This window comes from Bombus vosnesenskii, unplaced genomic scaffold (assembly GCF_011952255.1).
Source record: "Bombus vosnesenskii isolate JDL3184/JDL3185 unplaced genomic scaffold, Bvos_JDL3184-5_v1.1 scf7180000013295, whole genome shotgun sequence".
Lineage (NCBI taxonomy): Eukaryota > Metazoa > Arthropoda > Insecta > Hymenoptera > Apidae > Bombus > Bombus vosnesenskii.
The window spans coordinates 1,069,577-1,096,931 of NW_022882946.1; the positions used below are offsets into that span (position 1 = coordinate 1,069,577).

General features: G+C 34.2%; 6 protein-coding genes across 15 annotated transcripts in view; 2 read left to right on the plus strand and 4 right to left on the minus strand.

Annotated features, from left to right (window-relative positions):
* Positions 1-646: 646 nt before the first annotated feature.
* Positions 647-9,438, minus strand: LOC117233308 (putative fatty acyl-CoA reductase CG5065). Of its 4 annotated transcripts, none has more exons than XM_033493485.1 (9): positions 9,364-9,438; positions 3,545-3,757; positions 3,023-3,220; positions 2,688-2,884; positions 2,367-2,476; positions 1,851-2,046; positions 1,502-1,741; positions 1,166-1,423; positions 861-1,023 (listed from the first exon to the last, which is right to left on the minus strand). In XM_033493485.1, the coding sequence occupies exons 2-9, from the start codon at positions 3,740-3,742 to the stop codon at positions 861-863; spliced, it is 1,560 nt and encodes a 519-aa protein (XP_033349376.1). In that variant the 5' UTR covers positions 3,743-3,757; positions 9,364-9,438. The 4 variants fall into 4 exon arrangements, with proteins under 4 accessions (XP_033349378.1, XP_033349376.1, XP_033349375.1 ...); XM_033493484.1 differs by lacking the exon at positions 9,364-9,438 and adding an exon at positions 6,746-6,970; XM_033493486.1 differs by lacking the exon at positions 9,364-9,438 and adding an exon at positions 6,746-6,970 and having other exon boundaries at positions 3,545-3,767.
* Positions 8,055-9,211, plus strand: LOC117233311 (biogenesis of lysosome-related organelles complex 1 subunit 4). Of its 2 annotated transcripts, XR_004493294.1 has the most exons (5): positions 8,055-8,240; positions 8,366-8,437; positions 8,524-8,745; positions 8,826-9,018; positions 9,109-9,211. XR_004493294.1 is itself a non-coding variant. In XM_033493493.1 (4 exons), exons 1-4 carry the CDS (start codon positions 8,160-8,162, stop codon positions 8,916-8,918), a joined length of 468 nt encoding a protein of 155 aa, XP_033349384.1. In that variant the 5' UTR covers positions 8,055-8,159; the 3' UTR covers positions 8,919-9,020. The 2 variants fall into 2 exon arrangements, 1 of the variants encoding a protein (XP_033349384.1); XM_033493493.1 differs by lacking the exon at positions 9,109-9,211 and having other exon boundaries at positions 8,826-9,020.
* On the minus strand, positions 9,295-10,695 carry LOC117233314 (zinc metalloproteinase nas-36-like). Its single transcript, XM_033493495.1, has 2 exons — positions 10,547-10,695; positions 9,295-9,489 (listed from the first exon to the last, which is right to left on the minus strand). The coding sequence occupies exons 1-2, from the start codon at positions 10,605-10,607 to the stop codon at positions 9,317-9,319; spliced, it is 234 nt and encodes a 77-aa protein (XP_033349386.1). The 5' UTR covers positions 10,608-10,695; the 3' UTR covers positions 9,295-9,316.
* A 318-nt stretch (positions 10,696-11,013) lies between these two features.
* Positions 11,014-12,854, minus strand: LOC117233313 (A disintegrin and metalloproteinase with thrombospondin motifs adt-2). The gene is made up of 3 exons (XM_033493494.1): positions 12,195-12,854; positions 11,850-12,164; positions 11,014-11,649 (listed from the first exon to the last, which is right to left on the minus strand). The coding sequence occupies exons 2-3, from the start codon at positions 12,052-12,054 to the stop codon at positions 11,453-11,455; spliced, it is 402 nt and encodes a 133-aa protein (XP_033349385.1). The 5' UTR covers positions 12,055-12,164; positions 12,195-12,854; the 3' UTR covers positions 11,014-11,452.
* Positions 12,855-13,425: 571 nt separating this feature from the next.
* LOC117233310 (transcription initiation factor TFIID subunit 11) lies at positions 13,426-14,982 on the minus strand. 2 transcript variants are annotated; one of them, XM_033493491.1, is made up of 6 exons: positions 14,884-14,982; positions 14,411-14,611; positions 14,072-14,340; positions 13,889-13,976; positions 13,717-13,813; positions 13,426-13,639 (listed from the first exon to the last, which is right to left on the minus strand). In XM_033493491.1, the coding sequence occupies exons 2-6, from the start codon at positions 14,552-14,554 to the stop codon at positions 13,506-13,508; spliced, it is 732 nt and encodes a 243-aa protein (XP_033349382.1). In that variant the 5' UTR covers positions 14,555-14,611; positions 14,884-14,982; the 3' UTR covers positions 13,426-13,505. The 2 variants fall into 2 exon arrangements, with proteins under 2 accessions (XP_033349382.1, XP_033349381.1); XM_033493490.1 differs by lacking the exon at positions 14,884-14,982 and adding an exon at positions 14,749-14,852.
* A 672-nt stretch (positions 14,983-15,654) lies between these two features.
* The window catches only part of LOC117233306 (serine/threonine-protein kinase tricorner), a 45,326-nt gene continuing 33,625 nt past the window's right edge, over positions 15,655-27,355 (plus strand). Inside the window, exons 1-3 of one of the 5 annotated variants that reach the window (XM_033493482.1) lie at positions 18,814-18,932; positions 19,155-19,288; positions 27,140-27,337. In XM_033493482.1, coding sequence (XP_033349373.1) covers positions 18,829-18,932; positions 19,155-19,288; positions 27,140-27,337 — 436 coding nt within the window. In that variant the 5' untranslated portion in view covers positions 18,814-18,828. Of the gene's footprint in view, positions 16,267-18,813; positions 18,933-19,154; positions 19,289-25,031; positions 26,610-27,139; positions 27,338-27,355 lie in introns of those variants that run through there. The other 4 variants (XM_033493474.1, XM_033493471.1, XM_033493469.1 and 1 more) reach the window with 4 other exon arrangements.

Consider the following 27,355-nt stretch of genomic DNA (forward strand, 5'->3'; position numbering starts at 1 on the left):
TATGTTTTACCACGTACGTACCAGACGCTGTGAAACCGTATGAAACGATGCGATTGTGACAGACGCAGAATTATGTTACTTCTGAAAGCGTTGCATATCGACAGGCGTATGAAATGGCCGTTATTCGTGCATATGAAAACGATATATAATATAGGATAGGATATAGCATATAATATAAACATTTTCTCTTTAAATAGATGTCGCGTATTTTGCCCAAAAGTATATGGAACGCGATGCTTACCCACGGTAGTTAACGCATGTTTACGGAATATCTGTTGCTAAATCAATTAACACGTTGGCTTTCCTTAGATGTGAAATGTTAAAAGTCATTTAGCGAAAGAATAACGTTGCGTTTTCGTCGAAAGATACTTACTATTTGCATAAAACGACGACGATGACGAGAAAACGGCATGCGAAGAAAATTATATTATTTTTAATGAGAAAGAAATAGAACGAGGGAATCTTGTTCTAGAAATACCCGAAACTAAAGAACCTAGATTTCTAGGTAGTTCAATAACAGAATTTCAAATCGGATTTGAAATTACTCGGTGCCAATCTATTATGAGATTTGGTACTAGTAAATGGCAAATTTCGTTTATTAACTTACTATTATTTATCTCGGACGTAAAAGAAGAACGAGCATACACATATGTAGCTTCGTATAGTCTGATTCGATGAAAAGTCGTGTGTGGTTCGTTATGACATAGTAAAGTAGCTTAAGAAAAAGTTCTTGACGGAGCTTGTTGCGTTTTGTTATAGAATACAAGCTGGTTTCAAGCAAAAATATAAAACAAAGCTCTTTTAAAACAAAAGAATACGCTAAATCGTTTGTATACAAATACATAATATACGTTATGCCATTACTGGTGGACCTTTCGCATAACTCCGCCCAAAATTGACAAAGATTTCACGTGCTCCGTGACAGAATCCAAACCAGATCTTGCTATTTCGAAGTTCTTGTAAATAAGATATAACATTCCGAAGTAAAATAGATAGACAGCAATTATGTGAATGACGTATAATCTGAAAATACAATACGCGAATTATATCGCGATAATAGAAGAATCGAAATCGTTTAAAAAACATTTACGTGTGCTTATGTTACGATATTCTCCAAAAAGATGAAACGTAATAGCATTTTAAAAGTGACAACGTGAATACATACATCGCTTGGTGTCTTCTAGCGCTCGGCAATGTGGACAAATTCTCTTTCATGCAATATTGTCGTGCACCTAGAACGCAAGTTTTTATATACTCGGCATGATCGATAGACGAGAAATCTATTGGGAAAATCTCCTTGTCTTTCGCACTCATTTCTTGCCGCATTATTAGCAAGTTTGAGTTATGGAAGGTCCATTCCCTCATAGTGAAGTATTGTAAAACTTCGAGTCCGACGGAAATACGTCTTTGGATACGAACCATACTAAAAAGGAACATCCTATATAGAATCCGAAAGTGACAAGATAGAAAAGAAGTAATTAATTCGAAAAACTTGGCTTACAATCTCTTTTGCCGAAATATCAACATAAGAAAATCGATGAAATAAGCCGGTATAATGTGAAACAAGAAGACGATCAGATTATGTACGAATTTGCTGCTATGTATGTCACCGGTTGGATACCAAATTTGTCCTTCGAAGGGATATTCATACGCGATCTTTTTGCCTTTACCCAATACTTCTCCCCACGTAATGGGTAATATGCCACTTTGCGTCATATTGTATACCGGTATACTTGTATCTCTAACAAAGAAAAAGTGAGAAATATGTAAACCAAAGGGCAGAGACTGGATGGTTCTAATTACTATTTCACCTACAAACAGATAACGGAAAGGCTGATGGAATAGCTTACTTGGTCGTCGTAGCCGTTCTATGTGCGGTTGCGATTAACGCATTGATAGCAAGGTCGACGGGTATTACTTCGGCGTGATAGCTTCCATTACAGAGCATCGACCTTATCACACCTTTGCCTGCACCCACCATAAGGCCCACAGGTCCGTTTAGGTTATCCACCCAACCTGGTAACGGTTCTGCCAAAGCTGGAGTTACTGTACATACGACAATGTAATATTTGCTTTCACACGAAATCCGTATTCTATCAATTCGTTTAACGATAGTCTATATAAATACGTATATCACGAATTAAAACACTATCGCGCGTTAACAACGAAACGTTTAAGTAAGCGATCGGCTGAAAATAAAAATATATATTATAATCGTATCGAACATTTCCCTTCCTTTCGACTTTTTACGAAAACGATGAAAAGAAGAGCGTCCTTTACCGTAGTACATGTATATCTCTATAGCTTTTTATTTTTCTGCAAGTTGTTTTTGAAAAAGTATTATCTATCGGCAAAATTATTTTTACCTATCGATGGTCTGGCAATGCAACAAGGTAAATCCGGGTATTCGTCTGCTACCAGTTTTTCGGCCAATCTCTTTGAATACGTATAAGTATTCGGATGAAGACCCAACACCCTGTATTCGACGAAATCGATACGAATTATTAGTATTTAAATAGCCAAATAAATTAACTTGATACGCTAATTTTAAACAATTTGTCATTCTTCCCATAATGTATAATATAATATTTTAGAAAAATTATCGAGATCGTAATTTTATAAGCTATTAAGAGATACGAATGTAATATCATTTCTCTACGATAAAATCCCATAAAGACATTAATTACTTGGGTGTAATAAGATCGATGGCACTTTCATCTAGCCATTGAACCAGCCTCATAACGTCGTGAGGATCAGCGGATGATTCGTACACTTTTTCGTCGAGTTCCTCTTTGTCGGCGTAACAGAAGGCTGTGCTCAGATGCACAAATGCCTTCAGCTTTTTCATCTTTCTACCTAATTCTATAACCCTTTTCGTTCCGACCTTAAACGATAGTATTAACAAGATCAAAGAAAGAAAATTTAAAAAGAATAACGCAAATATCACAATGGAAACGTATAATTGAATGTATACGTTTGAAACTACAAAATGTTTGTTACGTGATTTAATTAATAAATTTACCGTATTCATGTCAATAGCGTCCTTCAACTTAGATTCTAATTTAAGGGTTGCGGCAAAATGGAATACTACGTCAGTTTCGTTTATCAATATTTCGAGTTGCTCGTTAGTTAATCCTAAATTCTTCATACCCACATCCCCGCTTAAAGGTATAACTTTCTTCATTGCTTCAGGCTTTTGCTTTTGTATTCTTTGAAACATCTGTTCAAAATTATTTCAAATTTCATTAAATCGCGCATAGTAATCACTTGTCGGTTCGATATTTTTACTCGAAGGTTAGTTGCTCTTCATTCAGTTTCAATATGTTGCTTCGTAATTGGTATACATACAATCGATAAATAAGAAATTGGGCACATACGATACACTGTAGACGATACTCATGATTCGTAATCACCTTCTATATGATAACACAAGTACACTATACTAGATACAGCTCCGATTAATCGAAAATAATTAATAGCAAGAGTTTAAAAAAAAAGAAAAAGAGTTCTAAAGTATAAAGTACAAAGGAGGGTTCATACTTACGAGTAATTTAAACATTTCGTCGACACGCATCTCGGGAGTACGACCTCTTTTTGGTCGTATCAAAATATAAATCTTATTTAAATCGCTACAACTATAAAGTAGCTTCTCAATTAGGACTTTTCCCATCAAACCGGTCCCTCCGGTTACAAAAATGACTTTTCCTTTGTAAAAGGATTGTATCTCGCTTAATTCGCTCATTTTTTTCTTTTAAATCTGAAACAAACTGTCGTGAAAGTTCAGTACGTCCAGTACATAGCGTCTCCGAAAAAGATTAGTTTCTTTATTACTCATTCGCTCATTCTACTTGGTTTAACAGTAAAAAAAAAAAAAAAGGAAAAATATGGAAGATCCACTGAAAGTAACGATTCTACGAATAATATTTAAATTTATATTTTATATCAAACTCGAAACAGCTGAAACACATAGGTACGTAGACATATGCGCACGTACATCGTGTACGTAGGGAATTAAATTTATAAATGTAATATTTTTCTAAATTAACGGTACATTTGTAAAAAAAGCTTAACAATACATTTTGCTGGAATCTGTCCATTCTATGAATTAAGCACATATTGTTATAATAAAATACCAGCACATATACCTACATATGCATATATTCTACGATAGATGGAATATTTTTAACGAGTTTTACGACTGTTATTCTTTTTTATCGTCTTCTCCACTTTTCCATTTTTCATTCGGTCGGTTTCTTTCCCGAACTTCCTCGATTCTCCTTTTCCGCGAACATTTCATAATCGCGCGTTCGCTTGTGCCTGAATCTTGGCAAAAGTCAGTCACTATCTGTCATTTGAACAAAGTCCAAGGAGAAAACAAAGTTAAACCAGTCCTTTTCGTATGTAGGTATTGGCGTAATCCAATACATTCCACGTATCGTTACCACTATACAGTTAATTTTCATCAGGTCGCGCCTCGATAGACAGACATTAGTGCATCCGTGTATCGGAAGTACAGTTCATAATTTTTAAGCAAACGAATTTTAACCCACTGTATAGTTAACTAGCATTAATTGCAAAAGTCGTCGTTTCATCTCGCAATTACGTTAATAAAAGAATGTGTCGTGTACTTGACAGTGAAAGTATTCTTGAGATACAGTCACCGCAACTTACCGTATTTGTACATTTAACTGTTTCTATAAACATATAATTTCTCGCATTATGGTAATATTTTGCCATGACGTAATAAAACGATCGCACGTATTATACGAGAATTTTAAAGTAACGACAAGGATCAAATCATAAATCGCTATACGTTTTATACATTATTCCTTGCATTCGAAGTAGCATGTATTTTCGTTATACGACTAAAACATTAACATATTCAATTGTGATATTTTAATCAATTTTTGTCGAAAATGTCACGATATATTCTATAACATTACGATATTTAATAAAGTGTGAAAAGATGCAAGCAATGAAAAAATCTACGAAAACTGAAAAAATTGTGTTATTTTTATGATACACGCGTATAAGTAGATAGAAGATCATAGAAATTGAAGTAAAATTATGTAGTTTCATTAGAAAGTGAATGGTCCGGTCATTCGATAGTATTAAATGTGGCAACAGTGAATGAGTTTCACTTTTCCAGAACCTTTCGACAGCAATAATATAAAATTTCGATTACAAAACTAGAACAATCTTCGCGTATCGTGATTTGCCGCAAAACCTTTTAAAATACTTTTCCTTCCATACGTTACAAATTGTTTCAATCAAGATTAATTTGTAAAATGACAACTATCGTGCAAGAATAAGTTGCTCATTGTTATGTGACATGTTTTTGAAACTTTATTCATAGAATAATCCTCTATAAGATATTTTAAAACCTGTTTACAGTTCAGCCGACATCTACTTGAAGCATCCCGGTGAACAGAAAAATTTAATATATACATAGCTGCAACAAAGTCTTTTTTTAGAAAACGGAAGTGTACAGAGTAAATCATGTAATTTAATAGTGTCCTCTATTAAATGTTATCTAAGAAAGCTATATAATTTTAAATCTTATGAGTATTTATGTTTCAAAATAAGTAAAGTGTATAACTTTTCCTATTATTCTACATACATGTCCAATAACTACTACACGGTATTCAATAATTAGCGCCATTATTGATTTAAAAAACGCCTCATAAAAACGTTTTACAAAAATAACTGCGAACAATTAATTCATTCAACGAAAAAAGAAACAATTATATCATTGGCAAAACAAATTCGTATGAATTCGAAATGTCTTAATGATGAGTGATGAAACTGGACAACCGTGTAAAATTCGTTTCGAGGTGTATCGTTTCAGATTAAAATATTTATAATCAAGGATTTATTACCCTAAATAAATCACGATTTCGAACGAATGCTTCCGATAGTATCTATCGATCGCGTATACCGATACATTTAATTTAACAGACTTATGAAAGATCTTCGTAGAATAGTTTATGAACATATATTACGTTGATTTAATTTAAAAAATTATTTACGCATCCTTAAAACATTTAATCCCAGATAAGATAACATTTCCGCTTAAACTAATAATTACGTCGACGAGAAATACACTCAACTAAATAAATAGAAAATCATTCTGTTTTTCGACGATCGAACAAAAAAACCTTTGATGAAAAGTCATTGTATATTGTATATTGTACCATTGTATATTGTATATTCCATCTTATTATTTTCTTTCTCTTTCTTCCCATTTATCTGTATCGTTTATCATCTAGTTAATCTTATCCTTCATTCCATCTCCGTAATATGTATTTGTTAAATTTATTTAAATAATAACTACAACTAAAATTTTATATACGAATCGGTAGGGAAGTTAAAAGTGACAGCAGAGGGTTAAAAACAAAAACAACTATATCGATAGCTGCTTGACTTGTTCCTTAGTCCAATCACTTTTCACATGAATAAAAGGAGCCAAATAATTGAATGAATATAATACTTGCGAAATAGTAATAGCTACTTGCAATAATGACAACTTTTATTATTATTATTGTTATATGACCAACCTTAATATGTATTTATTTATTTCCAATTTATTATTCACTCTTCCCTAAAGTCACCTACTATCAACGTTAAGGAGTACCCGATTGATTTCATTGACCGATTTCATTACACAACAAAACGAGAAAAATATCACCGGTACCTAATATCAAAAAATTGATATGAAAATAATACTAAACAAAAATATACTTACCCAATAGACTACGGGAATAGACTGATAAAAGTGAAACAAGTCTCTTCTAAGATATTTCACAGTACGCGAAATCGGCAGGAGAGTTGGAAATACAACACGAAATCGCTCAAACTAAATAAGAACAGGAAAAACAGTCGTGAACCACGGTGTTCGAACCTACTGAGCTTCAACGCAGATCGAGCTGAAAGTCGTAGCAGAACTAATGTCGTCTCCCCACCTGAACGCAGGTGCGTTCAATTTGACGAAATGTAAGCCTTTTCCTTCTATTTGAAAAGTTTTTCTTGTGGTATCTTCGTCACTCGATGCATTCAGTTACAAAGAAACGCGTATTTCCTTTTGCTTCTGTCGAAATATTTTTTATTATAAAATTCGTTCATACTATTTCATGTAGCTTCAATGTAAAGCGATACTTTTGACTGAAACAAATTACACTGCGTACGAGATGCGACGAATTTGAAATCAACATGAAATTGTTATATTTCTGTTAAATCAACATTTACGTTTAGATCACTACAGTCAAACTGTAACACTAAAGTAACTTAAAATTACGAGCAACTTTATTCTTCTGTTACATTATGAATATTATAAACATATGTCCACATATAGATACCCATGCATGTATACTATCATATTGAGTACTATTTAAATGTACTTCTTAAAAAGAAAAAGAAAATTAAACTTAAATTTCTTCTCTACCTTGGAAAAGTTAAATCTAAGTTTTCTTGATTCGTGCATTGTTATAATCCACAGGTAACTGTCAAACGACATATAACGAAATTTTATAATTTGGTATTATCGTATAAACTCATATAACATATTTTCTAAATTTAATCATGTGTGCAAAAGTAATGGTATGGACGATATAATTTTGATATAATTAGGTGCAATAAGTTGCACTTGCTCCTTTCACTGAAAAGTTAGTTGTATCGCCTTAATGTTCTTACAACAAGTATGTTTTTCGTTACGCAAAGATGTTGTGTAAACTCAATGCACATTTGTAGTTCATCGACATTTACATTACTCTCCTAGAAAATATCTCTTCCTTTCTCTCCTTGCTATCGCTCATTAAACATTTTACCTTACCTAATAAGTAATAGTATTATTGTATTTATAAGTTTAATGTAGTAAAATTTTACGCCGATAAAGAAGTAATTTAAATATAATAACAAAAGACAGAACCAAGTAAAATAATATTAAACTTTGATGTAATATTGAATTAATTCTATATATTTTATATAACATACATTTTTTTGCAGCTTTCATATATTTTGCAAAGTCAAAAACTAGCTTGACGAAAACAAAGATCTTTATATATATCTTATCATATCACAGACGTGTGGTATCAAGAAGTGGCGTTTTAGTAACAAACAATGTAAACAATTGAATATCATTTCAATAAATTGTTATTAAAAAAATGTCTTCGCACACTATACCGATAGTCGAAGAATTAGCTAAGGACTACGCAAATTATTTAAAACTAGATTTATCCAGTCAAGTATGTACCATCCTATACATAACCTCAATGAATGAACCTGAAGTGTTACATATATCAAAGAATATTTTCTTATATCCTATAATTGTAAAATAAAACGTACGATATAATGTAATGTTACATTCCAGATGAAGAATTTTCATGATGCAATCGAAGATGTAATGATGCGTTTAGAAGAGTTTCAGTCAATTATTGAAATGGTTAGAGATAATAATTTAAATTAATAAATTTTTAATAAACATAATTTATATATATATATTATCTACATTATACTTTGTGTTAAAAGGTTCAGTCTGAAAATAGTCAATGTACCGATCAATATATCCCAAAACTACAAGACATGCAACAAGAGGTCATAAATCTTAGTAGACGAATAGATGCTTTAGAACATGTTATTGCGATGATTAATGTAAATCTAACAACATTAGAAGCTGCCGTTGATAATGCAGAAGCTGAATTAGGAATCTCTGATAGATTATTTGGAATGTTAAATCGTTTATCTTTCTTTGTAAGTCATTGTTACTTTCATAATGTTGATAACACGATTACCTGATTCGTAATACATATATTTCATGATATGTATTTCAGAAAAAAACCCAAGAACCTGTGGTACCTAATAAATTATCAATGTACGAGCCTCCAACAATTTATAGAACCAATGACTATTTTAAGAGTGAATGAATAAAATACTTTATTTTATAGAGATATATAATAGATTTATCAATTATTTTCATACATTAATATATGCTACATTTTGAAGAAAATCTTCAATATTTAAGAGGTGTGTATTATTAAATGAATTTCGCATGTTTCTGTTATAGATATGAAATAAAAATTATTTTAGTACGTATTGTGTTATGATTGTTTTCAGATATAAAATGTTTTCTGACATAAAATGTTACAGATAAATGTTCATTAATGAATCAAATAAAATTATACCTTGAATTTACTGGCTGAATAGTATTTAATAAATAGAGAGCATTCAACCCTGGAATAATTACCATTATTCAAATTTAACATATTTTGCCAATTTTATCCCTAAAATACTAAAAAAACTACCATAATTCATAGTCTGACCATTAACATGCTGCAAGAGTACAAGTTTTTAATTGTGCTTTCTTTTCACCTAATAAACAACTTCCACCTATACAATGCCTCCATCTTGTTAATTTTCCTATACCACAAGTAACACTACAGCTTGACCAGTTTCCCCATTGATCCCATATTTTTGGTCCTTGACGAGTGATCCTACCTATCGTTAAAATATTTCATTTTCAAATAAAAATATTCATATAAGATTACTGCTAAAACAGTGCCATAAATATAACATTCATATTTGCCACATATTTTGAAAAATGCACAATAAATTTAAGATTCATATAATAATAATAAAGAATAATTCTTCCATTAAATTACTATTTAATACAATTATCACCATTAATAAAATGATGTATTGAATAATTGTCAAGTCTGTTATTATATTTACCTAAATTTTAAATAATTGCAATATATTAAGTTTGAAGACATGTACAAACATGACATTCTTGAAAAAAAATAAAAACATTTTTACAATTAAAAAGTTTGAAATTACTACAAATATATTGGTGAAAAATTAAATAAAGTAATTTACATATTCTTTTATCAAGATACAAAATATGTACTAGAATAATAAATGTTTTACAGAAATCGATTCAAAGTCAGAGACACAAGAAAGATTATGATTTACAAAAGCATAGCTTACCACGATGCTACAAATATTACAATTTGTACAAACTCTATAAAAACGTAGAATATAGTTGACAGAAGAAATAATAAAAAAGAAAGCAAGAATATTAGGCAAGTCCTCAGAATTCTTTTTCATAGCCATAATAGTAGAAAGCAAACATCAACAAAGTAAAGTAATCGAAGATAACTACAAATGAAATACAGCGTTAACATAATTCCTGGTCCTTAATAGGCTAATATTGGATCGTCCGGAAAGTTTGTTCCGATTTTGAATTAAATTGGTTGACATGAAAGATCTTATTGAAAAGTTTCTCACTGAAAAACTTGAGAGGTTCTGGAAGGATGCAATATTCAAGTTGCTTAAAGGATAGAGAAAGGTTGTGGAATAAAATAGCACCTATATAATTCAATAATCTATCGAATCTAAATATCTAAATATAAATATAATATAAATCTAAATATAAATCGGAATGAACTTTCCGGGCGATCCAATATATTCTCCTTTAATAATATTTTCTATAATTATAATAAAGTATTTATCAAATAATAATTAAAATAGTAAATCAATTGCTTATTGGTTATACCTTTTTTTCCACTTTGTCCATCTGTATTAACTTCGTTATTTGTAATAGCGTATGTTTCCATGGTACGATGCAAATTTTCCTTTTGTCTGGGAGATGATTGTTTATAAGGAGTTAATATAATATTATTTAAATGACTTTCGGACTGAAAAATTGATAAACACTCTATAAGAATAAATATAATGATAAATGTTTTAACAAACGATTTTACCAAATCATATAGCATAATTTGCATTACTGATTTATTAATTTCGCGTTATACTTTTTATTGACTGAAATTATCTATCAACGAAAGAAATGCTCTAATAATTTTTTTAAAGCTATAGCAATAATAAAATTACATATAAGAGGATTAAGCAATGTTATTATTTAATAGAAATGATTAATTGAGGATAAAGTAAAATTATGTAGTTTTGGTAATGCTATATGCACATAGCAAAAAAAAAAATAAACAAAATTAAAAGTCTGTATCACAGCAAAGTAAATGTTTAATGGTTTTTTACCATCATTTACATATATATCGTCCCCAACGTTACCGAAAGTTTAATTTAGAACAATATGCATATGGTACAAATGTGCTATAATAATTTCGTAAGGTATCGCAGATATATGTACGTAAACTGTACTAAAATGTGTAATATCTTTCACTTTTTTAATAGAGCGGAAATACCAAAGCAAAGAATGGAAAAATAGAAATTTATCGATAAATAGCAGCAAATAATACAGACAGAAATACCACTGATTATTACATCTATTAAATATAATGTGTAAAATTTAGTTAAAGTTAAATACAATTTCATTGAAGAAAAAGGTTCATTTCAATTGAATATAGAATTAAAGTCAAAATCTTATGTTCGTATTTCTGTATAAACTTAAAATATAACAATGTATTCTCTATTTTTAATAAAACTATTTGGATTTAATGCCAAGCCACTGAAGAATATCTTTAGAATCACAATTTTTTAAACGGCATGTTTTTATTTGTGCTCTCTTTAATCCTTTTATGCAATGTTCTGCTGAACAATGACGCCAACGAACTTGACGACCACTTCCGCATGTTACACTGCATATACTCCAATTGCTCCAGTCATCCCACAATTCACTATCTATAATATTTGAAAAATAATTTATTTTGTTAATAAAAAAATTTTATCTTTAAAATAGATTAATAATAGATTTATATATACATATATATAATAAATTGATATATAATAAATTGATTGATTAAAAATAATAGATATTAAGTACATTCTAGGTACGTTTGGAAGTGCATAAATCTAACTGAATAACTTCCTTGTTTACTTACTATTTTCAGTAGGATGTCCAATATACTTCAATAAGTTAGTTTGTTCCTTTTCATGTAACTCCACACTCATTGTAGGATTTTCATAAAGCATTTTATTTAAATAACTAAGTAATTTGCGCCGACGGTTTGTTAGAGTTTTACAGTAAAATGGACTATGATAACATCCTTTATCATTTCGCTGTGGTATTATTTGACCAAACTGCATCCAACGTATATTAAATGAATATCTATTTCAAATTATATGAATTGCATACTCATTTAAGTAACTGACTTTTACATATCTGAACTTTTTGTTATTAAACCCAAGAACATACAGATTAATTTTCTTTTTAGTATCTGCCTGAACTTTTTGTAAGACATTTAATTCAGCAGAGAAAAGGCTGACCTCTTGATTATCGTACATACTAATTTCATAAACTTAATGTTAAGTCTCATAATTAGTATAACAACGTAATCAGTAGACAATAAACAATTGTAAAACATACGTGGGTTGATATAATTTTTGCAATATAAAAGAAATATTATTACCATTCATGAATTGCATTAGCATTCAAAGAATTTGAATTAAACGTTAGAGTATTTTCCTTTGATTTAAAGGTATACAACTCTCCAAATTTAATACCGTTATCAGACTTCTCTAAAATAATGCATACTAATAACAACATAGGTAATAAATACATATTACATTAATCGCTCACAATGCTTCATCAGTTAAATGAAATTATGCATTAATAAGTCAAATTGATTAAAAGTAATATCAATGATAAAATAAATCACATTTTATCTGACAGTTTCACCTATATATGCAGGATATGTGATAGTTGTATATACATATAGTATATTTAGTTAGTTAAAATAAAACAATTGACTGTGTTCATCAATTACTACTACTAAGAAGTATTAAAAGCCAGAAAATAGCAATATGAAAGATGCTATCACATATCAATATTATAAATACTAATTAATATTTAAAAGAGGTATAATATAATGCAACTATTATTTTACTTATTGAAATATGTTTGCATAATAAAAATATTTTGTGATTAAATTGCTATAAAAATATAAAAATAATATGTTCATTGATGAATTTGATTTCTCCTAATTTAGCAAATGAGACAATATAAATGTGAAATATTTTATCTTTAATTTCTTTAATAATTCGTATCTAATTAAAAAAAAAATACATAAAATTGTACGTTATCTTTACATAATTATTAATTTATCCATTTCACGTTGTTATATTTGGATATTTTTTTGTGATTATTTATTCTCTTCATAACTTGAAACTAGTTTAAACATAAATATATCAATCCTGGCACGCTACTGTAAAATTTCGTTTGATAATACCAAACGATGGTAGAAGATAGAGAAACGTGAGAAAGCCATTTTGACAGAAATAATACTAATAATATAAAACAATTATAAAATTATATAATCAATAGCAAAAATTTATTTTATGTTGTTAACTGTATGTCTCACTCTGTGTGTGCATGTATGAGAAGCTGTATTTGTTCTCATTCGAATAACTTTCTGTATAGATATTAATACATCGTGTATATATCACACCTTTTTATACAAAAATATTTACTCAACTTTTTAACCTATTAAAGACATTTGTTTTAAATCACAGTTTTAAATAATTATGCTAAAAAATACTTATAATCGGAAGAATGTTTTATTAGCACGACCATTTGGAATTTGTCCTTGAAGTCTTAATCTTCTAACTGCTTCTCTTAAATGTTTCGGTTGTAAAGGACCTGATTCTTGATGAGCTTCCATAACGTCAAGAGCTAATTTAATAATCATATTTGAATTAAAGGAAATAGTTTAACTCATTAGAGATGTTAACAGAAGATTTAAGTATCACCTTCTTCTACTATTTCTCCAACAAACACTTTTGCAATACCAGACATAGCAATGACCACATTCTGTGACACTGAACAACCCGTTATAGTTTGCATGATCTGGAATATGGCATATAATTTATGAAATACATTTAAAAAAACATAGTATAAAAAATGTAAGAGAAAAATAATTACTCTTTTTATCGCAGCTTTTGGAAAAGCTGCTCTTCTATACATTTCATATCTGTCCAATTGATCCTCCGTAAAATTTGACACTAGTACTCTTTGAAGAAAAAGAAATATTTTATCTATGTATAAAATAATATATATTCTGCAGAATATACATATTCAAAAACTGCAAAAAATTTAAGTACATACTGCATCCTTTCTCTTTCTTCTTCTTCTAATTCTTTTTTACTTTTCTCTTTACTTTCTCTTCTTTCCTTAACGCTTGTTGGATTTGCATGAGGCAATACTATGTCATTTTCAAATATATCTTCCCTAGCTTGTTCTTCTTCTTTACTTTCAATTTCATGTTTAACAATTTCCAATTGATCTTCCAATTCTGTGACTTCGTCGCATAACAAATTACTTTCTATTTCTTCTCCATCCGACTGTGACTGTGAACTCATTGCATCAAATTCCACCTAATATTATGTATAAATAAACGAACAAATGAAAATATTAGCTTAGCGATATAGCATCCTACTGACATACCTTAACTTGTATATTATCAACATCCACCGTTTCTACATCTTTGATTACAGAATCTTGCGAAGAACTAACTTTTTCTTCCTTTTCCTCAACATCTACATGCTCGCTTTCATTTCCAGAGTCTTCTTTTCCAAATATATTATCCATGATGTAATAAGATATATAGAATTATAAATATTATAAATTTAGGGCTTCTCAATCATTCTAAAAATTAAAAATTTCTTGTATTTGTCTTTGGTTTAGGAGTAGGTTTTGTATTTGTTTAGGTTTTTTATAACTAATTCTCCTATATCCTATAAAAATATATTATTTTAGGTTAGATTAAATATTATAATAATCACCTTATGAAAAGTTTAATCTAAGTATTTAATTAACAAGCATAACTTAATAAATAGCTTATAAAAAACTTTGTAAATCTATGCACGTTTTGCAACAAAGGTGTTTAATACCCTAATGTGATGTATAAAAAACGTTACCTTGTATAAGCACTATTTATGGTTTAATTCAAACAAACCCGCCATACTTTTCAATAGATAGGACGTAGAATATCAAAAAATTACATATTAATTTAATAGTATAGATCATGGAATACGCAATAAACTCGAGAACGTAACCTTTTTTCTTATTAAATAATTTTATACAATTTTTGCTAATCTTTTATTATTTCAATCTGTAACAAAAATATTTGTCTACAGAAAAATATAATTAAATATTATAATAATAAGTTGTGTAAGATTTAGCACGAATATAGAATAAATGTTTTCTCTCCGAATTATTGAATTATCAACTCTAATAATATAAATTGCATTATAACGATGAAAATATCGCGTTTATTCTTATACACGAAAAATAAAATAATTGAACTAAAAGTTTTGATTTTTCGTTAAATCTATAAATATATATTTGTATAAAAAGATTTCAATTATTTGAAATGTATCGAAGCGAGTCAAAGTATAAGAAAGTCTAAATCAAATTGATCCAGGCATATTGAGCCACACGTGTTTCTCATTTTTCAAACATAAACGAATTTATACCATTGAAAAATGTAAAACTGGAGAAAAGTAAAATTTTAGAAAAGTAACATCTATGTGATATATCGCTATGAAAATTCTATAGAAAAAAGCTCAGATGCGAAATGCATATATATTTCATTGTTCAATGGGAATATTTTTAGGAATTAAAAGATGCGAGGCATCGCAACGTGGCGCCAGCTGGTGGCTAAGTAAAATTTAGTCGACAGTGTCGCGACGCCGCGACGTATTTGTCAATACCAGATCGTATTCACGATTTTCATAGTTTGTTGGTGTTCACAAAAAGGTATCGCGCGATTTTATCAAGGCAAGTGACTTGAGTGATTGAAGTAAAAAGAAATTTAATATTGGATACGAATCAATAGATAATTGAACTGAAAAGTAAAGGGTATTCGGCGCGGGGAAAAGGGATATCGAGAACTGGCCGGAACTCGGGACGATAGCTGGTGGCTCGGTAGGTCTGTAGTCTGTAACTCGGCCGAGTATATTGTCTATCTTATTCGAGGGCCGAAGGGAGAGCGGTGGTGAGTGAGTGGAATACAGTGAAATATCAAAGATCGAGAGTAACATCGTCGGCAAAGAGTTGACTCGATTCTAACGTCGAAGCATCGAATACCGGGCCTACGAATGCAGTTTCAAGACGGAGTCGCGTATTAAGATGTGAGTACGGTGTGTCTTGGAAAATACACGGCGTTCGTTGCGTACCGGATTTCACGAGAAAATTATGGCGAAAGGAGAAGAAAGGGTTTCGTTGCCAGCGAGCATTGCATCCGTCGCGACAGCTCTTCATCGAGCATAAGACAGTGGAAAAGATTGTCCTCGTAGACGGTATGAAAAACTGCCGATACAAGCAGAAAATATTGTAAATTTACATTGAATTTTGCACAATACATAACCCTTTGTGTATGTTCGCGCTTAATCCGCACACACGTCTCTTCATACGCATACTATCATGCGCTTTATCAACAATGTCATTCTAAACTTTTGTGCTAACACATCTATATATATATATAGGATAATACATCTATGTATATATGTGATAGGAACGCCAGTGAAAAACCGGTCTCGTCTTTTCAAAAGCTCCGCGACTTCTCGTTCCTTGATCTCGTTCTTCCACGGAAACGTCATTCTCGTCGTTTCGGCTTCAAATTTTATTTTATCAACCTTCATTTTTCAATCGTCTGTACCATTGCTAAAAATACATTCGATTGCCAACAGACGTTTCTTGTTTTATTTTTTTCTTTTTTTTATTTTTTATTTACAAAAGCTACGCTATAACACACAAACCTCGTTATCCGTAAGATGAATTGCCCTCTCCATATCTTCTTCGTAATTTCCATATTTGAACGTATTCATTTTCATACCATTTTTACGTTGCAGAGAATCTGTTGCAAAAATGTTAATCTGCCTTTCTGTTACTTTGATGAAATCTCATTGATCGTAAAATTATTTTAGTGAAAGGAATTTCATTCTTGTTGATCTATTTTACGATATAAACATTCTTACTATGTCCTACTACTATTCTTACTAAGTACAAACAAATTGCCGTTGTTGTCATATAGAAATTAAGGTGCCATCTAGATTATCGCAGATACCAGTCAGTTTTCATTCTATTCGTATCACCATATCTATTCAATCGTATAAATTCGACATTGAATACTATTCAAATATTTCTGATACGATATATTTTCAAGGAGAATTTTTTGAAGCGACATCGCTCGTTTCGGAGCGATGCTCGCCATTCCGAAGGGATGTGCGATTTGAACGTACGGATTTAGTTCGAAGGTATTACATTTACGTAGAGGCACGCGTAAAGGGAGCGGCTGAAACTAAAGGTAGAGACGTAGAGAGACGGTCGTTGGCCGAAGGAGAAACGACCCGGCGAGTCTTGCTCGAATCAACGGAGAAGAGCCTGTTTCGCTACATAGAGAACACGTATCTTTGTCGCGGTTGCCTCTGTTCAACCTGCTAGCCTTTCGAACCAAGCTTCGCGAGCAAACGATAACGTTGCTTTACCACGCGAACCAACCTATATACATATCTACTTTTTTCAATTTGTTCGTAGTTGATTGAATTTTCGCTAATTCCGTGGCGTACGGTTTCCGTCGAGACGACGATGTACACGAAATAACGCGCAATTTTTCTTCGATTGGGATTGCAACCACGCCATCAGCCCGTGCACAAATTGTGTAAAAGTATTAAGTTACAAATGAATTTCGGATCTCGTTGAGAAACGGCGTTTGCATATTGGAACTGCGTATGTACGTATATACGAAGTAATGCCGTAGATGTGAAAGAAGCATTGCGATTTGCGACATGAAAACTCGACGAGCAAAGCACATAGTCACGTGCGAGATATAGAATATGTGTTTACGGCGATCGGCATTGCAGAGGTCAATATACCGTTAGAGACACCGCGATATTCTCCTCTCTTTCTTATTTCGTTGAACGCGTCATATCGCGCCAACTTACCAATCCACGTCTTTCACTTTTTTTTTTTTTTTTTTTAGCGCAAATTTGTCTTATCGTACGAATGCGTTATTAGATAGTACATGATACGATACGATCGTTAGCACTCGGACTTCCTTTTCTCTTCCTCTTCAACCGAAAGTTTTCCAGGACAAACTTCCTTTTCAACCGATACATCGTTATTTGCATCTACCTGACTTTCGATTTTATCCTCTGTTTACAAAGATCAGAGGTTGTTACCTTGAAAGACTATAGAAACAAAATTTTAAGGAAATGGATATTTTTAATTAGAAATTATACGCGTCGAAACAGGATCGTGCCGGCGATAAATTAAGTCGTGTCGCGACAGATAAATGATAAATGGTCGATACCCGATACTTTACAACGACTCCTTACAAGTCTCGATGTATTTGCATTGTATTAACATTTCGACGTTAAATCAGTGACGTTACACAATGTTTATATACATATTGTTTTCTAAAATTAACACGATAGAGCTTGGTTACTTAAATGTGACATCGTGTCACGGGTGCCATCGATCGAGGACAATATTTACTCGATGTTTACAAAGTCTCTTATTATGCACAGTTCTGTCATCAAACACCTGAGATTATATCGGAATTAGCAACGAAAATAGAGGATCGTACAACGCGCTAACGACAAAGACACGTTTACGCGCATCTCTCTTCCTTACGTTGTTCGATATCAATGAGTTTCAAGTTACACGCGACGCTACGATTAAACGTGAATGTTGGTTTACGCGAATTCGCGCTCGTAACGCTTTACAGTTTGACTAACATCGGGTCCTTGACTCTGCCGCTCCAAGTAAAACCAAGTTTTACGTAAGCACTTTCCATCTGCAAAGGTACGAAAGCGATTGGTGAAAAATGCTGTCTCGGCTGGAAATTCGATTGCTTAGAAATGTCGCTCTATTTCGAGGAATATATACATATATATATGTGTGGAGGATTGACGCAAATATTCCCCAGCTTTTTCTTCATTCGTGTGCAAAGATCAAGGGAAAGGTATATATTAGCCAACACATATCGTGTGATTGATATTGAACTTTTTTCCCATAAAATTGTACTTTATTTATGCACCGGATAACAATAACGGATTTTGCGTAGTTTGATCGTTAACATTCAAATTGCAATTGCTGTACATAAACAGCGACTATTTGCAAGTACTCGTAGGAAAAGCACACTGACGGGAAGAACGATAAAGTTCTGAATGTCTTTATTCTGCAGGTGCGAAGAGGCTACAGAAGTGGAGACGCATCATCAGCAAACGGCAGCAACAACGATGGGCGTCGCCGAGGATGAGACACCGTCCTCTTTGACTTCTCATCCTAACCCTAACGTTAACAACTCCAACCAAGAAGGTACGTGTCAGAATTGCGAGGTTTGTGGAAATAAGAAGGATTTACCGCGCCTATGTGCATATACCGAGATATAGATAAATGCCAAATATAAACGCTACGTATAAATGAAATTCGTGAAATACGGTGCTATTCGCACGATCGGATTATTTTTGAGTCGTACAGCATCGAAGATATAAGTCGGTAGAAGTATAACGATAGAAGGATAATTACGTTTAAGAAGTTTTATATCTTTCTTCATCGCAATCGACATTGGCCACGCTTCGTGTTAATCTTGCACGTTCTCGCCTTTTAAGTTGAAACAAAGCTAAGAAGCAAAACGCGCGCTCGTTAATTCGTTTAATTATGATAACACGGAAGCACCGTGGAAAGTCTCGATGCGACAGAACTGTACGCTGCCATTTCTCAGCCAACCATCGCCGTATTAAATTTAAAGATCTTTATCCTTTCCTTGTCTCTTCTCTATTATTAACGTACGTTTCGGTTTCGGTTTCGGTTTCGCCTTTGGTTACTCTGAACGCACAGAAACACATTGTTTCGCCTTTATAAAATATCGTTTGCGTATAAATAAAAAGCCTTTCTCGAATCATCGCGATTATTTTCTTAATTCCAACATATTTGTAACAATAGACAAACGTTTACGGGTGTTGTTGCATCGACTCGCCTTCTGAAAGAACAAGGCTTCGAAGGTCGACGAGTCTCGAATAAATAAAACCTCTTTTACGGCGTAGCTACGTCCAAATAGTATTATCGTTTTTACTTAGGATTCGTGGTTCTTACGAAAACAGCTACGTACGTATGTAGATGAGCGTAAAGGTAATCTTTGTGGCTATTGTGTGTGCTACTTTACGTCGAACGGACGGTGCGTTACAATGGATACAAGTTCTACGCAGAATAGTCAGAACAGAACAGAATGATTCATCGGCGAATTTTTTTACAGCAATCGCCTAAACGATTTCCATGTCATGTTAAAATGTTTTCTACGATGTTTTTATAATTCCAAACGGTTTGCATTCTCATTGGCTATTATCTTTTTCGTCTGATATCGAAATTGTAAAACGTAGAGGTAGAGATTATAAAATTGTAGCGATTATAAAGTATTAAGATAAGCTATAAAGATTTAAAAAAGTAATTCGTTATGATCTTTTTCTGTACACACACGTACGTATACCGTTCAATACGATAAACGGTAGTACGTACGAGGATAACTAAATCAAAGGTACAACTATTATAGCGTTTTTTCTATTTCTTATCTTGTGTTCTAGAAGAAAAGGTAGGTAGATAAGTAAATTATTCTTATCGTTATTTAGCCGAACACTACAACCATGACTAACGAAATGATCGTTACCAGACTACTACATTTTTTCGACAAACCAGTTGAAAATTGCTTCGTATCGCGTGACCATTCTGCTTGGTTCGTTCATCGATCGCTGTGTTCTATACATTGGTAGAGCCGTTTCTAAACTGACACGAACAGACGCATGAGAATTTCCAGGCATATATGTAGGTATATACGTACGCGCCATGTGAATTTTATGCGACGAAAGACATTTATTATCTAAATTGATTTACTAACTATAGGTTTCAATTTCAAATTCTATTTCTATTGTTTTACGAATCCGGGCGACCGATCTTTCGAGCGAAATTCAAGCTGGTCATACGATATGTGAGAAAGTTGGACGCACTCGGTCCAATAAAACCTAGGAACGAATTTTTATTTATTTACACGCTTCTACTACTTTATCATCGTAATAATTCCTTTCTTTAAACGAAAATACTTTTTCAGCATCTCCGCGACAGATCGACACTGTCGCTAACATAGCATCTGTTTCGTTAAAGCAAATATCATTAAGGAAAAGGGTATTTCGGTTAAATCTTTTCGTTCATATCGATTGCTTAAATACAAGAAGGTTGAAATTCGTAACGTTGAGATAAAGTTATCGATATGTATGTATATTTACGTTTACGCTTCTTTAGAAGGACAAAGAAAATCCATTATACGACGATGCCAACTTTATCTCTTTGTCGCTATTTTTCTTTACTGTAAGCAGATTTTACTCCATTTAATTCCGGGCATATATATTTTGTATATTTAATTATATGTATGTATACGTGTTTATTCTCTATTGTAAAATTTATCTTGTAATGTATTCTTTCAAAAGAAGACAGGGAGAAAACAATCGCAAGAAACAAGTATTCTTTGTGCCGTGCGACGTATAATTTGTTGTGTAAGGACTATTGTTTTCACAATTTCTATGGTAAAAAAGGAAAGTGTGTAGCTTCCCGTAAATCTTCCCTATAATACGCGGAAATGATTTCATTGCTAGGAGTTTCCGTCGTAGACGAGTCATGATTTTCTTCGACAATCCACAGAATTTAAGGAAGGGAAGCGGGAAAAAATCTCCCTATCATGCTTTTCTATACATGTGTTATATTATTTTTTATCTTCAAAAATTTTGCGTTCCAACGGAATATCATATTTTTCAATTTTCGCGAGATAAAATAAAGGACGAAAGAAATGTTTCGATCGTAAATACCAGATTTGAAAAGCATTATCCGTCGGGCACGATCGTTCGCTGTCGCTGGTTAATGGTTGGTAACGTAGGTACCTTCGAATGGCGAGCAACAAGGTACGCTTGTTCGCGTAGTGCCTGGTTGCACGAAAATTACTAAAATCTTTGACGTAGTCTAGCATTGTTGATTCCTACTACTGTTGTTACTACGCGCACCTTCCAACTACTGTGTTAACGTTATTAGAGTGGAAATCCTGCTTGGATGTATTTACATGATCGCTCTACCGATTCAGCTTTTTCATAAAAATTACCCACCTCTGTCTATGCATTGTTGTAACTACGTCATTTTCAAAATTTCAAAGTAGACAATATAGTTATATTCTATTTACAAATATTTTCAAATCTCGAAGTCTTTATTTTTACGGTATGATACGATCGGATCTGACGATATAAATTTTTAAATCGCCGAAATTTGAATTGGCGATCGTTATCTGACTAGTTCGGTAAATCCCTAACAGTTGCGAGTAATTGACAAATTTGTGAGTTGGTATTCGATTTGGCGGAGAAAGTACGACGATAATCGCGTTATACCGTCGATTACACGATATATATATTCTTAATTCGTAAGCTAGCAGTTCCGCAATATTTTCACCTGGTATGCGACACGTAGTGGAGCACTGCAGTATTTTAGTTAGGTCGAACTGCGCTTTGAACCGTTGCCAACAACGTCTTTCTCTTTGTCATCCTGGTTTTTCCTCCTCGTCGTTCGAACCTTCTGTAACCTCGCCTTTGTATTCGTTTCACCTATGGGTATTCTAGGTCAAGTGTGTATTTTAATGATCACCAGTATTAACGAAGATATTTTTCCAAGTTACACGATACACGGGAATCGAATAGAAGTCATGTACCCTATGCTGACGATCTTCGCAACATATTACGCTGCGACATTTCTGCTTACAAAGGTAGGGACACTTACGCAATGAAATGAATTTTTTACGTATCTCGTCTGTGACAAATAATCCAGAATATCAATATGTTACTTTCTTCCACGAGAACAAACGATACGGAGGATCGGACGGTTCGACGATCTCATCGGTGTATATACATAATTCCTTTCCTCGCCTTTGCTCAAAGTTAGCCATTGTCGAGCGATCAAAGGGAAGTGGAAAGATTTCAAGTTAGAGCAGTAGAATTCGGACGAGGTAAAGTTGTTGAAAGAAACTACAAGACTAAACAAAATACATTAGCGACGCGTTAGAACAAGTATCGCCCTCTTTATGAAGTTTACTCGTACGTACAGAAACGGAAATTCCCGAAGTTATCCGCATACGGAGGGCACTGTCCTTATTGCGTTGCATAACTTACGCTCATTACGGAATCCTCGGTGGCGCCTCTATTTTTATGCAGAGTATACCGTACCCGTACCGGCAACCGTTTTACGATTTATTACTGGGATCTCTGTGTCAGTCGCACCTCATGACTGACGATGCCAATCAACATCCGCGCTAGACATCTAGATTTTCCTCTCTCTTTAAACGTAAATGCATATTCGATAATAGATGTTTATCGACATCTCTCAGGATTTTTGGTAGAAAATCGTATAAATTAATTTCATTGGCGCGAAGCAATCTCCATGACCGATCTCGAAATACACACATACACGATCGGCCTATCGATTTAACGATAATTGCGTATTTCTACTGGTACATATTCGACCATATTTTCAGTCACTGGCAATACAAAATCTAAATAAAAATTCTGCGTAATGATAATATAAATTAAACAACGTCGACTCATTCGTTATAATCTTGAAAAACAGAAGAGAGTTAATGTTTTTAATCATCTTCGATTTAACGATACAATGTTTTGGTTTTTTACTTTGAATGTTTGTACAGCGTTTTACGATATCGAACGTATTTGAAAAATTTGACGCATTTACATTGCTATTGATAGGTGCTTCAAATGTCATTAATCAACGTGTATTACGTAATATTTCTTACTCCTCTTTCGTGTATATTTCTCGATTAGGGTTTCGGCAAAAGCGACGAATTAAATGGAATTAAAATAATTAGTTCCCCTCTTAAATTATATCTGTGCCCATTGTGTTCGAGAGCTTTTGCAACTTACGAAAAATATAAACGAATAAAGAGGAAAGGAAAGAGGCGTGAAGTCTCAGTGAACTCGATCGGACACGCTTTCTGTTTTTACTTCGTCTCTAGAACGGGCGGTTACGCTCTTCGCCCGAATAATAAAGACGACTTTCCATTTTCAACGTAAACGATGTTCTGTTGAACGCAAAAAGAAATCGTTGGAAGACCCTTATGAAATCGCGTAGGTGGTTACATTGCATTTTTTCTGACTAATTGTTCGCCAAGTTGCCTTTAAATAAAGGTTTTTAACGCGTAACGCACCAATCTTGAAAATCATTAGCGCTATCTTTGCCGCGAGTCCGATAATTTTCCAATACCTGAACTCTGGACATTTCGCTATTTGGTATAAGCTTTTAATAAGCTCGTTAGAATACGTGGAATATGTACGCTGGCGAGTATGAGTTAAACAAAAAGAACGATGAAGAATAAACACGTATGATAGATTTTCTGACGCGTTGTGGACGATTACGCGGCAATATATATATATGTATCTACAAGTAAACAAGGGGGAACAGTTTGAGGGTGAGCGGCGAAAAGTCACGTTATGGAGATTACACACTTACAGAAGATCGTGGTTCTGTCCGACAGTCGCATTGCATCAGCTGAGTATCACGCGCTTATCCCTTTTACTCCAATTTTCCGTGTTTTTCGCGTCTACCTTCGTTCGTCCATTCGTGCGTGGCTAGCCTACGAATCGCGTCCACGCTCGTAAGTACTTCTGTACACACGCGCGTCACATCCATCGTATCGCAATGTGGAAACACGTTCAACGTAAACGTCAGCACGGTGGAACACGACGACAACGTGTTGCTGTGCCAGAGAGCGGCAAGTTGTCGCAAATATACCTCCAGCTGTATTCGTTTCGACATTTCTGAACTGTATTCGTTAACAAAAGTGCAGTAAGAGTAACGAAGCTACGCGAGTAACGAAGAAGGAAGGAAAGAGAAGATAAAGAAACAGTTACGAAGTAGCGAGTGCGAGAGGGAGTTGACTGAAGAAAAAGTAGCGGTGTGGTGGGGCAGTTAGCGACAGTGTACCGGTAGTGGTAACGCGGGTGTCGCGGTGTTATGCCGTGGTGAAGGTATACGCGTGCATGGATACACGAACACGCACGCGGATCGAAAAGAGAAAGAAAATAAGAGGGAGGTAGAAGGAAGAAGGCCGGCAGTAGACAAGAGGAGTGGTAGAGGAGCACGAAGAAGCAAGTTGGCAGAGACAGCGTCGAGAGAAGTGGTGGTCGTGGTCGGTCGGTTGGTCGGTGGCAGTTCGAGTCTGTCGTCAGGTCGAGAGACGTGTGGTTAGAATCGACTCGTTGGCAACGTTCTCTCCGCGCTTCTACGTTTTCCTCCTTATCGCCGCTGAATTTCTCGCCAGCCGGATGAAATTGTGCAATCGAGGCCTACGTTCACGACGTCTCTCAATATGGGTTAAATGGTGTTTTTCGGACGTGACTCGACAAGATCGACGATCCGATTCTACCTGTTGTGCGCAAACTTCGATCGCCTGTGCATTTCCAAGTGAAAATTAGTGCGCGTATCGCGTAAGTTTTTGTCGGAACGCATCCTACCGATCGAACGACATTCGTTTATTCGTGTACTCGTTTCTCTTGCTCCACGTCCGGTACATAGCTCTGGGAGGGAATCGAAAGGAATATTGCTCGTTGCGAGTAAAGAAGGAAAGAATAGGAGTGGCGGCAAGTTAGCTTATCGGAATCGAGTGAACCGTATGCGTCGACGACGACGTCGAAGACGAGAACGACGGTAATACGTAGTCGCTGATGATAGCGCAACGAAACACGGATAATGCGGCAACTACGTGACCGACCGAGCAACGTTCGCCAGTGCGAGAGATCAACCTCGACCTCCAAACGCTTTGCCGACAGTGTAGTCTCCAAGAGTTTACGCTTCGGAGGGACAAGAAATATTCAGGAATGCCATCCTTTTCCCTATACATACTTGGAACGTACTGTGATGCCGCGATCGTAGGAAACTTTGTTCGTTCGATTCCTGCAAACGTCTACGAAAAGATTCTTACGTAGGTCCGCGAGAAACCGTTAATCGAGACTAGATTGGATCGAGCGAAGTAGGACAAAGTGCAATAATCCTACTTAAGGACAAATTCGTGCCGTGTATTTCTTCTATCTTTCCGATGCGCGGGAGATCAAGGATCTTCGGAAAGCGTTGCTTCGGATCGGGAACAAAAGTCGTTGCTTCGATCGATCGAGCGTTCGATTTGAAATACGCGTAGACTATTTTTCCTATCCGCATAATTTACCTGGATACTACCATTCCGCGGTAGCATAGTATTACTCAGAAAGGCTGCAATGAAAACTAAGTACCTTATAACGTACCAAATAAATCCAATAGGTCGTTCGTTTTGATAAGAATTTTAAGAAAACGTACATATTACGCGGGAGACGTCGGGAGAATTTACAAAGAACTAGTTAATCCGATGTGATTCGTCCTTTCCATTCCTCCGTATTCTCCGTATTACGTTTGCAGAAAAAATAAGAAAATTCGACGAAGATACGAATTCCGTTTGTCGTTCGACGGTAATCGACTGCATCGAACAGCAGAGAGGATCAGCAGCGAAGGAACAGCCATGACTTTGGATCGATCGGACGAGCAAGGGCGCATTTAGAATACAGAAAGAGTCGTCGAGGTATGTGCAACAAGTTAAGGGGAAGCACGTGACTGTTAGCTGCTAAAGCAAACATCCGAGCAACATAGATAAAGTTGGAAGCGACGACCGCGAAACTTGAGGTACGCGCGCGCACAAGAAAATATGTACCTATACTTGTACGTTCTCTTGCTGACGACTCGTGAGAAAAAACTCGCTGGCCGAGTTTAAAGGAAACGTCGAACATCGAAATCGGCCGGTTGGTTATGAATTACACAAGTAAGAAAAAACTAGGAAAAACAAAAGGTGTACATTGAATTTCGTGATCGTACGTTGCCGAACTTATCGTCGATACACGCCTATGCCACGTCCTCCGAAACCATATAGGAAATTTGCTCGAGTTTCCTAAATAATCTTATCTTCGCGGAAGGGTGTAAAACCTTGAATGACTTTTCCATTCTGCGGGTTTGTCTTTCACTCGTCCGACGAGAGGACGAGACAAATGCCCGTCGCTTCGGAAGATTGGGTGCTGCACCCGGCTAAAATAACCAGTTCCATTACTACCGTCAAAGGTACCACTATCCAAAGCACTACCACAGCTTGGATGTCGCCGTACAGCAGAGCATCTCCGTCCGAACGTCCAACTTCCAACAACAACAACAATAATGGAGTTGTTATACTCGAAGGATGTAGACCACCTGCTGCCACCACCGCTAGAAGGTTTCTCAGGTGGTTCAGCAGACTTGGTCAACCGCCAATCGGAAAATCAGGTAAATTGGAAAGTGATC

Bases quoted from the DNA above. Each gene is read 5' to 3' on its own strand.
- LOC117233308 (XM_033493487.1), bottom strand. From the start codon at position 3,742: ATGAGCGAATTAAGCGAGATACAATCCTTTTACAAAGGAAAAGTCATT. The intron at 2,047-2,366 runs GTAAAAATAATT...TCGTATGTACAG, and splicing joins CATTGCCAGACCATCGATAG to TAACTCCAGCTTTGGCAGAA. The intron at 1,024-1,165 runs GTATGTATTCAC...TTGTATTTTCAG, and splicing joins GCTAGAAGACACCAAGCGAT to ATTATACGTCATTCACATAA.
- LOC117233311 (XM_033493493.1), top strand. From the start codon at position 8,160: ATGTCTTCGCACACTATACCGATAGTCGAAGAATTAGCTAAGGACTAC. The intron at 8,241-8,365 runs GTATGTACCATC...GTTACATTCCAG, and splicing joins AACTAGATTTATCCAGTCAA to ATGAAGAATTTTCATGATGC. The intron at 8,746-8,825 runs GTAAGTCATTGT...TATGTATTTCAG, and splicing joins TAAATCGTTTATCTTTCTTT to AAAAAAACCCAAGAACCTGT.
- LOC117233314 (XM_033493495.1), bottom strand. From the start codon at position 10,607: ATGGAAACATACGCTATTACAAATAACGAAGTTAATACAGATGGACAA. The intron at 9,490-10,546 runs GTATAACCAATA...TTTTAACGATAG, and splicing joins TGGACAAAGTGGAAAAAAAG to GTAGGATCACTCGTCAAGGA.
- LOC117233313 (XM_033493494.1), bottom strand. From the start codon at position 12,054: ATGCAGTTTGGTCAAATAATACCACAGCGAAATGATAAAGGATGTTAT. The intron at 11,650-11,849 runs GTAAGTAAACAA...CAAATATTATAG, and splicing joins TGGACATCCTACTGAAAATA to ATAGTGAATTGTGGGATGAC.
- LOC117233310 (XM_033493491.1), bottom strand. From the start codon at position 14,554: ATGGATAATATATTTGGAAAAGAAGACTCTGGAAATGAAAGCGAGCAT. The intron at 14,341-14,410 runs GTATGTCAGTAG...ACATAATATTAG, and splicing joins TTGATAATATACAAGTTAAG to GTGGAATTTGATGCAATGAG. The intron at 13,814-13,888 runs GTAATTATTTTT...GCCATATTCCAG, and splicing joins CAAAAGCTGCGATAAAAAGA to ATCATGCAAACTATAACGGG.